The sequence below is a fragment of the Actinia tenebrosa genome, unplaced genomic scaffold (assembly GCF_029948245.1).
Source record: "Actinia tenebrosa isolate PJP-AT-01 unplaced genomic scaffold, QUT_ActTen_1.0 PGA_scaffold1__47_contigs__length_23844297, whole genome shotgun sequence".
NCBI classification, from domain to species: Eukaryota; Metazoa; Cnidaria; class Anthozoa; order Actiniaria; family Actiniidae; genus Actinia; species Actinia tenebrosa.
In genome coordinates, this window is record NW_028292578.1 from 18,066,314 (window position 1) to 18,079,807 (window position 13,494).

A 13,494-nucleotide genomic window follows, 5' to 3' on the forward strand; every position below is an offset into this window, starting at 1 on the left:
TTATAAGCCAGTGTTTTTTCTGGTCAGCGGCACCCATAACAACAAGAAGTAAGTCGAAGAATGAACAAAGCTGAGCAAAGTACAACTTTTGCTGGTGTGAAATGTTAATATTTTTCAATGAAAATATAAGTTAATACACGACTGAGGCGGGAAATTCAAGTTCTATTTGTAAGATGACCTGTTCAAACGCAGCATTTGCCGCCGAAAAGCGATGGCGGAGTGTTCTCTGTCCGATGCTTTTCGGCCCATTCAAGTGCATGGTGCTTCTCTTGATCCAGATAAGCAATGGTTCTTCCTGGAAAAAGAAGTATGTGGAGTGAGACCGCGAGATTACGCGAAAAATTACATTTTCACTCGGTTCCCTTCCGAAATCCAGTACATACAAAGAAAGGAGTTGTATGTTCGTAGGAATGGCGACACACGTACCTTGGAAGTTAGTAATTGCCAAAAGCAGCCAAGTCATGTATACGTTACTTCTACTTTTGGCCTTTTGGTTGGCATTCTGCGCCAGCGCGAATTTCCGGCGAATGGCTTCGAAGGGTCATATTTATTGAAATCTGCTTTCCGATCTTTAAACATGCTTGATTTGGAGTCGGAAAACGATAAAACGCCGTCTCAGAGGGAAAACACGACGTACATATCTACCACTTTATACACAGTTAAGCTCAACAACCTAAGTGCACAGATAGCAAAGTTAGAGGAAGAACTTGCCCATTACAAGAAATCAGCACCAGAAATGCAAGTTCCCGCCATTTCTTCCAGTGCTGATGAAGTTACTAGAAATGATACCCTTGGCTCCACAACTAGAAAAAAAATGGTAGCACTAAAATGTGAGAATATATTTTCGTCGTTGAAAGACATTTGTGCTAAACATAAAGAGTCAATTTCGTCTGTTCTCGGACATTTCTATGTCACTGGCGCAGAAAAGGAAAAGGATGAAGTCAGGAATATAATTTCAGAGGTTTTCAATCGCATCTTGGAATCAAAGAGTAATAAAAATGGAATATGGGGATTTTTTTCAGACGATGTCTCGCATAAAATTTTGTGCCAAATGAGGGTACCTGACTGGGCACTTTTGTATTTCAAGCTGAAAACTCGACTACCAGATTCTGCTTGGCAAACCATGCTGAATGTTACACATCTTGGAAGAAGTGGAGTAAGCTTTTTTTCTATTATGCATATTATAATTTTCTTCCTTTTATTTTTCCTTCCTTAGTTCATTCCTTCCTTTCTTTATTTTCTTTATTTCTTTCTTCCTTTCTCTTCCTTTCTTCCTTTTTTTCTTTCTCTTCACCTTCATTCCTTTCAGTCAAAAAAACTCTTGTCTTATACTAAGTTTTCGTATTATTGTCCTTCTATTGTTATATAGAGAAATTCAGACACACCAATACTAATCACCAAAAATCAAGTAAAGGCAATAAAGGCCCTGATCTTCAAGGTGGTCCGCCAGACACTGAATGTCAACAAAATGAACACCAGTTTTGATGCTTGCTGTGTTGATCTCCCAACTACTCTTGTCTGGGCTATAAGAGAACACAGACTATATGCTTCATCTGATCAGTCTGAAATCGAGTTCAACATAAAGATTGATGGCCGACCTCTTGGAGGTAATTATTCCTTAAACTGAAAGTGCAAAAAAAAAAGAAAAAAAGAAAAAAAAAGAAAAACAACAACACATAAAACAATAGTGTTTCATGACTTGCAGAAACAGATAAGATAGGAAAGATGCCACTGTATCAATGTGAGTCCAACACCAATGTGTACTAATACTGCATTGGCCATAATTATACTGCCAGCAATAAACATGTTCAAAATCGATAGCACCTGTAACCCATTGATATTATGATATAACATCATAATTTAGAAATTATAAAATATTGACCACATGCCAGAATTTGAGGGTGGATCAAAACCAACTTTGTCCATTTTACATTTTTTGTTAAAACCTAAATTAAAAAAGCAGGCCATGTACATAACATTTTTATGTCTCTATTGATTTTGAATTTTTCCTAAATATTTCTCACAGGGAAAAGTCAGGTTGCAGTGGGTGTTGTGCCAATAGGGTTTAAAGAGAAGTCATCTGAAAGTGCCCTTTCTGTTTATCCCATTGCAATTGGCAACTGCGAAGAAAAAAGGTATGAATTGCATGAATACAACATTTTTAAAGGAAGGATTAAGGGGAGAAAGATAGAGAGGGATGGATGACTGTCATCCATGACCATTCATTACACAGAAACTCCTATTAACCTACTTCTTTTGAAATTTAGGGAGAGCTTGAAACAATTACTTGCTGTTTTGAAAGTCCAGAAAAACCAGATTAAAAGGCATGGTCTTTTAGTGGATGGAAAGAAATACAACTTGAATTTCACAGGTTCTGATCAAATTCTTTAGAGTTATTAACTATGATTATGCATGTCTCAAAAGAATTACAAATCATCTCTATTATATAATACATATCTTATCTCAGAAATGCAATTAACGTTTTCTTTTTTGTTTTCTTTACTATTTCTACTCCATATTTCTACTAAGAAACATATGTCTCATCAAGTCTGGTTAGACAATCATTTATAAAGTACTTATATCCTACAATGTTAATATATATATGTTTTCCATGCAGTTACCATAGACTACAAAGCACTGCTCATTTTATTGGCAAAGCCAGAAGATGAAAACTTTGCTCTTGGTGGAAAGGGTCTCTCTTGCCAGTTTTGTGCTTTCTGTGATGCAATAAGGGTAAGTAACTAGTTTTCTGTACTGATTTATCATAAACAAATATAAACAAGAAACATAAGCAAGATGACTTTTTTCATTTACTGGTCCAGTGTGAAGTGCATACTTCTAATTTGCACCAACACATTTGAGGTCAAGCTGGTTGGTTTTACCAAATAATATTGCTATTTTAAAAGCATGCTTTGCAGCAAATTTAAAGCATAGAATTATGCAAACCCATTAGAATATGATTATACTTTTGCTTGTTGCATTGCAAAAAAATGCTCTAATGTCTTATATTTTTCAACTATGAATGACAGTACTTATCACAGATTAAAGTAATTTTTCACAGTTCTTTTATGAAATAAATTTCAACAGGCATGTACTCAGCATGGTGCCAACTTAGATGAAACATGTGTTGGATGTCTAGCATCAAAAGCCAATATTGGCAGGTAACTTTTTTTCTGCTGTGTCATTCTAAAATTAAAGACAGTTATTAAATCAAATATGATCCAAGTGGGCCAAAATTTTGCAATAAATATATTCTGCTGATCCAAACCTAACAACTTTAAGTATTTATATTAATTATAATTGCAATATTTTTTGTGATATCTTCCATTGTAGGTCAAAAGGTATAAGAGATGACCTTACGTTTCTTCTGGAGGAGGATCTGAGCCAGATTAACTTGTGTTCATTGCATTGTGAAATGCGCAATACTGAACAACTAATTAAGTCTTTGGGGTATCTGGCGTACAGGATTGGTTCCCTTGAAGAACTGAATAACACCCTTAAGTATTATGGGCCAGACAACCAAAGAAATTTCTCCCGCATCACAGTAAAGGAGAAACCAGGGCAAGAATGTGCTATAAACAGAACTAATATCAACGTGGCTTCTTTTTCTGGTAATTGAGATTTTTTGTTAGTTTACTCTGGGAAATAAGTCAACCACATAATATGTGGTTATGTAAACAATGGCTAATTTTGACCTTAATATTTTTCATTTTTGACTTTCTATCTTGGACTTTATAAGGTAACACAGAAAGACAAATTCTCACAAACATGGACACAATCGTGATGGCTGCCCTTCCTTTGGAAAAAATGAAAAAATACTATATGTCAAGCAAAGGAGCTGCCAAGGATGAGCTTTTGGAATACATAAGATTTTTTGGTGAAAGAAAAAAGGTAAAAAGCCTTCATAATTAGCACATCATCCAAGCGGTGAAATGGAATGTAACAGTTTGGAGGGGAAAAAACTGCAGGTGTAGAAAGGTTTCCTGTATCAAACAAATATTATTGAAGTTGCTTTGCATCATTAAACAAAACTTAGTATTATTTGTTAACTTTATCAACATTATGTATATTGTGAACCATGGTAGATCGGATATTTGGATTTAACACCATTTGTGATTTTTTTGTAATTTCTTGTATGCAGTACATCAGTGATATTCTGGAGCGAGGGTTCTTCGAGAGAGATTTTGGTACACACCAAGAAGAAGTCAACATCAAAGACTGTCCAGGTTAGAAAATTAAAGGGTTTTTTTAGATTATTTACACAAAATGAAACTGCTTTCTAAGTTTCAGGGCTTGATAAATGTTAATGCAGGATTAACTCTATATGTATTTTTAAGAGTTAACCTAAGATTAACAACTGGGCTCCGAGTTGTTACATGGAATGGAATGAGATTTGTTTGATATTTTATATAGTTACTGCCTTTCTTAATACTTCAGTTTATCAGTTGCTTCAATAGCTGAGTGTCATTTTCTTCTTTTTAGCTTTTGAGAAGTTTTTGCAAAATTCCTTTGACGAATGGGAAAAGAAACAGAAAGAAGTTGCTTCCAAATTTGCTGAAATTGCAGCACAGAATGCTACAGCTGAAGAGCCACGAAAAAAAAAGAGGAAAACTATGAATAACTCATCTCTCGAAAGCTTTTCTCAATATGTAGCAGAGCTACACAGAGAATTTTTTGTTAAGGTATTAATCCATTCACTGAGATTCTGTCGTTTACACAGTGTTCTAAATTCAATTACCAGAAAAGCAAATTTTGTACTCTGGATTAAAAGAGAGCATTGACTGTCATTTGGTTTTATTACTAAGTGTTTACATTCTCTCTTTCAGGTTTGTTCCAAATGGAGAGAAATTGCACTCACCATGAGAGAAACTGTCTTTGATGAGGATGACAATCAGCACATAGATATTCATGATATCAAGGTATGATAATTGTCTGCATAGTGGTTATCAATCACCACTTGCATTCTGTAGCTTTGTTTTCATTGATTAATGTTTTTTTTTTTCAGTGTAAGGAATGGGGATTTCTCCTTAAGAAATTGTTTGGTGTAACCCTTGGCACAGGTGATTATGGCCATTTGACCATTGATCATAGTGCAATGCTACTCCGACATTTTAGGTCAATGTATCATTATTCTGGGCAAGGATTCGAAGCCTCGCACAAGTTGCATCGCCAGTTGTATTCCAGAGCAACAAACCATGATCAGGCAGGCCCTGGAGAATCATGTATGTAGAACTGTCATTCTTCCATCTAATAAAGCAAGTGCATTAAGACCATGAAACAAGCTCAAAGTTGGTATCCCCAAAATAGTACTTATTAATGACTTAATACAACCAGAGCAAATAATCAACAAATGAAATACAATAAATAAAGATGCTTTATTTTTTCAGTATCTACTTTGATTTTGTTTCATGGTTTTACTGCATACATATGCTCTGTTATCATTTATCTTATTCTACTTTAATGTTTTCACCATTAAGTGGACCAAATACTCACCCATTGGTATGCAACCCATCTACTGGAGCTGAGATATACATTCCGCGAAGCAGTAAAATGCCTTGATTCAGGTTAGTGAAAAGTACTTGTTCTCAAACATTAATTTTGTTATGACTTGCGATATGTAAATTAAGATAGTTCATTGTATATGTGTACCATGATAAAGTTCAGACATTGAACATGTCATGTTCAACTGCACTATTATGTATTGTTAGTGGCATCAGCAGCTGGTTCCCATTCTTTGAATATTTTCAAATTGTATTGTCACATTTTCTTTTTCATTCATTTTCTTTTTTTGTAGGAAAAAAGAATTTTCACTTTCGAGGATGTGGGTGGCGTCTTAAAGACCAGAAGATCACTTGGTCTCAAGAAAAGATGGAGTGGATCAGATCCATGGATAGATTATTAACAGACATGTTTGGAACTGATTTCCTTGAATATGAATACGACAAGGTAAAGGGCACACAGGTTTCAAGTAGTCCAGTTCCAGCACCTGGCAGACCTATATCACCACCATCCACCCCATCAAGTAGTCCAGTTCCAGCACCTGGCAGACCTATATCACCACCATCCACCCCATCAAGTAGTCCAGTTCCAGCACCTGGCAGACCTATATCACCACCATCCACCCCATCAAGTAGTCCAGTTCCAGCACCTGGCAGACCTATATCACCACCATCCACCCCATCAAGTAGTCCAGTTCCAGCACCTGGCAGACCTATATCACCACCATCCACCCCATCAAGTAGTCCAGTCCTAACACCTGGCAGACCTATATCACCACCATCCACCCCATCAAGTAGTCCAGTCCTAACACCTGGCCAACCAGTATCACCACCATCCACCCCATCAAGTAGTCCAGTCCTAACACCTGGCCAACCAGTATCACCACCATCCACCCCATCAAGTAGTCCAGTTCTAACACCCTCTCCAACACCTTCGTGTACACCACGTCCCATCAGTCCACCATTGTCAGTCTGCATGTCAGTGCAAATGACTAGATGGGAAATGGCTTCCTTGGCAGACAGGCTCCCAAAGGCTTCTTTTGCTGTTGGTATAATGAAAGTCCTGTATGGTACATTCACAGTAGCGGATCCATATTTGCTAGCTATACGCCCTTGTGAAGCTACCGTCTGTGATGCGGAGGCACTCATTAATAGAGAAAGAGTGAAACGAAAAAAAATTCCAATGGGAATACAGCTTCCTGGCTTTGGAAACTTTGACCTCGATGGGCTGGATGTTTTAAAGAAATTTTGTTTTATTTGTGAGACAAAACAAAAATTGGTTGCTGAAGAGAGGTGGATTTTGAAAGGCAGTCTGAACAAACAAGAGGCGGAAATGGTTAAGAAGGCAATGTGGCACACCGTTTCTTTCAAGCCAATATTGCTAAACAATGGGAAGTCAATTGATCCCCTCAATTACTGTGATCTTGTAGAGGAGCGATATGTTGACAACTTCCTGATTGATATTTGCATTGGAAAGTTCTTGCAGTGTGGCACTGAAAACACCCTGTATATGCCTTCTGAGTTTTTCTGTTGGATGACTTCCAGTAACAAGGATTTTAAAAAAGATCAATTGAAGAGAATAATTAACAGCCGCGACCCTTCTAAAATCTCACAAATAATATTACCAGTCCATTACACAGGCAGAAGTCATTGGGGTCTTACCTATGTTGACCTGACCAATCAGCAATTGATGTTTGATGATGGCATGAAAATCCCAATTCCACCAAATAACCTACAGCTATTAAAGAATGGACTGGATATTCTCCATGACCTGTACCCAGCATCGAGGTTCAAGCCCAAGTTCTGGTCAAATGTTTCCAACCCCACACGGTTTGGTATGCCCACTCAAAGCACACATTCATCTGTAGGAACTGGAAGCTGTGGAATTGGAGTAATTCTAGCTGCAAGAGACTTCATTTTGAAGGGTCCTAGTACCATAAACAATATCAGCTGGCAGTATACTGACATGGACTACCACAGGGCAAGACTTCTAGTGCAGATTCTGGACTGGGCAAAGCTTTAGAGACCTGTAGTCAACAGATGTGCTTGGGTGCCTTGTACACCTGTATGTCTGTGTGATGTATCACCTGGTGTCTACTTGGGTCAGTCATGTAAGCAATATTACTAGGTTTCCAAATATTTGTTTTTTAATGTTACTCTAACTATAAAAGTAGCAAAGCTTTAGAGACCTGTAGTCAACAGATGTGCTTGGGTGCCTTGTACACCTGTATGTCTGTGTGATGTATCACCTGGTGTCTACTTGGGTCAGTCATGTAAGCAATATTACTAGGTTTCCAAATATTTGTTTTTTAATGTTACTCTAACTATAAAAGTAGCAAAGCTTTAGAGACCTGTAGTCAACAGATGTGCTTGGGTGCCTTGTACACCTGTATGTCTGTGTGATGTATCACCTGGTGTCTACTTGGGTCAGTCATGTAAGCAATATTACTAGGTTTCCAAATATTTGTTTTTTAATGTTACTCTAACTATAAAAGTAGCAAAGCTTTAGAGACCTGTAGGCAACAGATGTGCTTGGGTGCCTTGTACACCTGTATGTCTGTGTGACTTGTATCACCTGGTGTCTACTTGGGTCAATCATGTAAGCAATATTACTAGGTTTCCAAATATTTATTTTTTAATGTTACTCTAACTATAAAAGTAGCAAAGCTTTAGAGACCTGTAGGCAACAGATGTGCTTGGGTGCCTTGTACACCTGTATGTCTGTGTGACTTGTATCACCTGGTGTCTACTTGGGTCAATCATGTAAGCAATATTACTAGGTTTCCAAATTTTTATTTTTTATTGTTACTCTAACTATAAAAGTAGCAAAGCTTTAGAGACCTGTAGGCAACAGATGTGCTTGGGTGCCTTGCACACCTGTATGTCTGTGTGATGTATCACCTGGTGTCTACTTGGGTCAGTCATGTAAGCATTATTACTAGGTTTCCTTTTTCCATTTATGTATTATTACAGAAGAAATGGAATAGATAAAATTAAATGAAATTTACTCGAAGACAACTTTTCCTACATAAAATCTAAGGCAAAGTTTTCCATATCCTTGTGTTTTATATAAGTCCGACCACCAGATGAGGTCATATTCCCTTGTGGGTTTGTCTTGATCAATTTTTAGTTCAGAGCTGCACGTCATGCGTTTTCTCTTACCCCGGGTCATTGCAACCTGTATTGCGTCTTCCGCTGTGAGGATCTCGGGCATTTCTGTGTCTTCTAACTCTTCGTGCCCACTCCAGTTGCAACTCTTTCTCAGCGGTACATTTTTCGTACTAAAAGTACCTTCTACTCGCTCCAGATTGTAGGTCCTGTACGTTATTTTAGTTGCCGAGGAGCACATAATTGGTGGACGCCAATGTGTAACCTCCTTGACCGCGTTGACCTCGATGTCCCCAATATCTGCAAGCAACTGCTTGAGATACTCCACCGGAACGTGGAGCAGTTCTATTTTGTTCCATTTGGCTAAAATAGGCAAATCAAATACGATTTAACTATAAATATGATAGATTATTAAGCATTGCGGTAATTGTAGCATTGCTATGAATATGTAATGAGGAAAAACAAAGAAATTCACTACTCTGACAGTGGTTTCGATGTGTTCTTAATTTGAATTAAATTTGGGCAAAGTTTTCTTTGATTTTCTCCAAGAAATATTCGTGAAATTGATAAGTAATTTCAAACAATCGAAAAAGTTCGTCCTTCGATACGACTAAAGGAAGAACGCGATCGCGTGTTTGATATATTGATAAACACTCAGTCAGTCCAACGTTATAATCGTAAGTAACAATCAAAAATATACCTGGGGCCTTTGGATGAAGCGTGTTGTTAATTCTTTCAACAACAGTGTCTAACCATAGCATATAGTTCTTGTAGATCAAAGATCGTTTCGACATTCGTTCAGGCTGAGGAATGTCAACTTCACGAGCGTCGGCGGTAACTGAAAAAACTTTTGGACGATTAATGCGAGGGTGTTTCTGCAGCCAGTGTTTTTTTAAGGAATGTGTTGTTCGGAATTGTTTTCCACAAGTCTGACAAGAAATGTTGAAAGGAGGCATATTCTGACAAAGAAACTTTAACAAATGTCAACCGAAACGATGCCTCAATACAAGAGTAGGCAAACTAAACCAAATCGGATGTTAAGGAATCCAAAATACTGCTAATAATGATTGGCTATTGTGTTTACTTGACCAACGAATCAAACCAGCTGTTTAGGTAGTCTAAAATGGTGTTATTTCCGGTGTTTTAGAAAGGAGTTGCCTTTAATTGTCGGCCTAGTGAAAACGCACCCTGATAACTTAGCTTACACTGTGAAAGTATAACTATGAAGAAAGTTAGGAAAGACAAAGATAAGACTGAGAGGCATCTTAAAAAACTAAAGGAGATAAAGCGACTAAAACGAAAACAATGGATGGCCAGGAAGAAAACAAAAGAACGTGCTGCAAATAAGCAGGAAAAAAAAGACAAGCTTTTAAAAGAATATAGCACGGAAATAGCTGAATTGCAGGCAAAAGCTCGCATAACAAAAGTGAATGCCTCTACTCAGGCACATTCTGTTTCACGAGCACAGTCCATTTCTACTCGACCTTCGAATTTCCGTGGTCGTCAAATGGTCGATGCAGCGCTTCAAAGAGTTCGCGAAGAACGCCAGACAGATAGAGTTATTCCTCTAATCCAAAGTCGAAATGAAAACAAGCGAGCAAATCAAAAAGCCGAACTAAAAGAACTAGATCCTGCTCTCATTACAATCACTGAGGAGGCAAGACCGCTTGGTCAAGGCACATATGGCCGTTGTTTTCTGGCAAAATATCGCGGCCTTGTTGTAGCAGTGAAAGAGTATTTAGATAATGATGGTCAAAAGAAACTGCCAGAGTTACAGAAAGCAGCAAGGCACGAAGCTCATATGATACATTTTTATTTGGCGTGTGTATAAAACAAAAGCCTATAAAGATTGTCCTTTTATACCACGGAGAACAAAACACCAATGTTACGCTTTATGACGCTACGAGGGCGAATCCTCCGCTGGACATCAAAACCTGGTACGAGATTTTTGGTATGGTTGCTGATGCCTTACAGCATGTACATCAACGGGGCATTATACACAACGACCTTAAATCAAATAATGTTGTGCTGGAAAAGTTCAGTGATACAAGTTACAATCCGGTCATAATTGATTTTGGATGCAGCGTAGAAGTTAGTCTCGCGAGGCGACGATCGCCTAGACTGAACTATAGAGACCATTATATTGCTCCAGAGGTAATGAAAGGTTCAGCGCCGCCTAGTGTAAGCAGTGATGTGTACTCCTTTGGGAAAATGGTGACTTTTGTTTCAGAACGTCGTAAGCTTCAAGTACCGCAATTAGTATACGAGTGCTTATCGGACAATTCAAATAAGCGACCATCATTATTAGACGTTAAGGCCAGTTTTATGATATAGTTTGCTTGTTTCCATTCATGATATATAATCATTCTGTACTTTATTACACTGTTGTAGGTAATGGCTTGAATCGTGCTATAAATGTTTTTTTCTTCAATGCAGTTACTCATTATTTTAATACCGATAATTTGTTTCTGTGTCAAATAAGTTAATTTGATATTCTCTAGATACACATTTCATTATCTACTGATGTATATTTTTGGTTTGTTTGATAAAATTTACAACAATCAAATGATCGAGTGAATAATGCAACAGAATCAAATCATCACGCATTCCAAACATGAGCTTTTCCAAATGGGCAAATAACTAGTGTATTGATGATGCGTCAAATGACATTATACGGCTTTTGCTGTCAAACACCCGTGGTGTTTGTGTTGATTTTAGGGGTTCATATTCCAATTAACTTTAGTTTACGAGCGATTGAATCGCTCCTAAGCTCATTTGCATATTTTTTTCTCTTGTGCAAAGCTCGTCATGGGCGAGCTGTTTCCTGGTTCAACTTACAAAGATAGTCAGAGGAAGAAGTTGGATGACTTCATTGGTGAAGTTTTAAAGGTAAGTACATTACCATCAAGCAATAATTTATACACAAGTTTAATTTAGCATAAAATGGAACCCCATTAATTTATGGACACGAGGAGATAGGAAATTTTTTTTATCTTCGAAATTATTTTGTATTTTTTAACCTCGATATCTCAGTGAAAAGCATTAAAAGTGCGAGATGTTTGAGCACAAGGAGTAAATTTATTATACAAAGAGCGTCTTTTGAAAACGAATACATATAACGGCTTTTGCATAACGAATTATCGTACCCAGACATTCTCGTACCCAGACCCTACTTATTAGTCAATTAGTTGCAGTGGAAATACAAGTCAAAAATTTGTGGCGAAATTTTCAAATAAAACTATACTTTTTTTATTCTTTTTTTTTTTTTTTTGACTGTGAAAAACTCACGAATTATTTCATTGGTTCTTAAAACGTAATGCATGGCACAAATCTGTCAAAATTATGTCATTGGAAGCTGGCCTTTACTCTAAAAACGTTATGCATGGCACAAATTATGTCATTGGAACCCGGTCTTTTTATTCTCAAAACGTTATGCATTGCACAAATCTGTCAAAATTAATAGTTACAAAAATTATTTGTGACCTCAAAATTCTCTCTTTTTACACCACAAAGCAAGACGCGCATGTTCACGTTTCTTACAATCGTGAATCTTAGTCGGGAATCTTCGTAAATCTTAGGGCCACCTGAAAATTATCATTTATGGTAACGGTGTTACCCTGTCTAATAAAGTTGTTATTATTATTATTTTTTATTATGGCAGAAGGCAAGCAATGCAAATCAATTTATTCTGTGACATTTGCGTGAAGGTATCCAGAATCACCATCATCACCACTATCACCATTACCACTATTGATCATCATCATCATCATCATCATCATCACCACCACAATCACCATCATTACCACTATCATCATCACCACCACAATCACCATCATTACCACTATCATCATCACCACCACAATCACCATCATTACCACTATCATCATCACCACCACGATTACCATCATTACCACTATCATCATCACCACCACAATCACCATCATTACCACTATCATCATCACCACCACAATCACCATCATTACCACTATCATCATCACCACCACAATCACCATTACCACTATCATCATCACCACCACAATCACCATTACCACTATTGATCATCATCATCATCATCATCACCACCACAATCACCATTACCACTATCATCATCACCATTACCACTATTGATCATCATCATCATCACCACCACCACAATCACCATTACCACTATCATCATCACCACCACAATCACCATTACCACTATTGATCATCATCACCACTATTGATCATCATCATCATCATCATCACCACCACAATCACCATTACCATCATCATCACCACAATCACCATTACCACTATCATCATCACCACCACAATCACCATCATTACCACTATCATCATCACCACCACAATCACCATTACCACTATCATCACCACCACAATCATTACCACAATCACCATTACCACTATCATCATCACCACCACAATCACCATTACCACTATTGATCATCATCATCATCATCACCATCACCACCACAATCATCATTACCACTATCATCATCACCACCACAATCACCATCATTACCATTATCATCATCACCACCACAATCACCATTACCACTATCATCATCACCACCACAATCACCATCATTACCATTATCATCATCACCACTACCACTATCGATCATAATCATCATCATCACCACCACAATCACCATTACCACTATCATCATCACCACCACAATCACCATCATTACCATCATCACCACCACAATCATCATCACCACCACAATCACCATTACCACTATTGATCATCATGATCATCATCACCACCACAATCACTACCCTTATCATCATCACCACCACAATCACCATTACCACTATCATCATCACCACTACAATCACCATTTCCACTATTGATCATGATCATGAATCATGTCAGGACATG

The 13,494-nt window shown here is 37.5% G+C and overlaps 2 protein-coding genes across 2 annotated transcripts; one reads left to right on the forward strand and one right to left on the reverse strand.

Moving 5' to 3' along the window:
* Positions 1 to 211: 211 nt before the first annotated feature.
* LOC116307600 (uncharacterized) lies at positions 212 to 8,516 on the forward strand. The gene is made up of 14 exons (XM_089032919.1): positions 212 to 1,156; positions 1,370 to 1,607; positions 2,027 to 2,135; positions 2,268 to 2,371; positions 2,618 to 2,733; positions 3,088 to 3,161; positions 3,334 to 3,611; positions 3,740 to 3,891; positions 4,142 to 4,226; positions 4,483 to 4,682; positions 4,827 to 4,919; positions 5,006 to 5,222; positions 5,478 to 5,564; positions 5,795 to 8,516. The coding sequence occupies exons 1-14, from the start codon at positions 212 to 214 to the stop codon at positions 7,519 to 7,521; spliced, it is 4,425 nt and encodes a 1,474-aa protein (XP_088889045.1). The 3' UTR covers positions 7,522 to 8,516.
* Positions 8,503 to 9,562, reverse strand: LOC148910011 (uncharacterized). The gene is made up of 2 exons (XM_089032949.1): positions 9,307 to 9,562; positions 8,503 to 8,969 (listed from the first exon to the last, which is right to left on the reverse strand). The coding sequence occupies exons 1-2, from the start codon at positions 9,560 to 9,562 to the stop codon at positions 8,503 to 8,505; spliced, it is 723 nt and encodes a 240-aa protein (XP_088889075.1).
* Between the last annotated feature and the right edge of the window lie 3,932 nt (positions 9,563 to 13,494).

Excerpts from the sequence above, each read along its gene's own strand:
- LOC148910011 (XM_089032949.1), bottom strand. The coding sequence starts at position 9,562 with ATGCCTCCTTTCAACATTTCTTGTCAGACTTGTGGAAAACAATTCCGA. Across the intron at positions 8,970-9,306 it reads GCTTCATCCAAAGGCCCCAG|CCAAATGGAACAAAATAGAA; the intron begins GTATATTTTTGA and ends TGCCTATTTTAG.
- LOC116307600 (XM_089032919.1), top strand. The coding sequence starts at position 212 with ATGGCGGAGTGTTCTCTGTCCGATGCTTTTCGGCCCATTCAAGTGCAT. Across the intron at positions 2,136-2,267 it reads GGCAACTGCGAAGAAAAAAG|GGAGAGCTTGAAACAATTAC; the intron begins GTATGAATTGCA and ends TTTGAAATTTAG. Across the intron at positions 5,223-5,477 it reads GGCAGGCCCTGGAGAATCAT|TGGACCAAATACTCACCCAT; the intron begins GTATGTAGAACT and ends TTCACCATTAAG.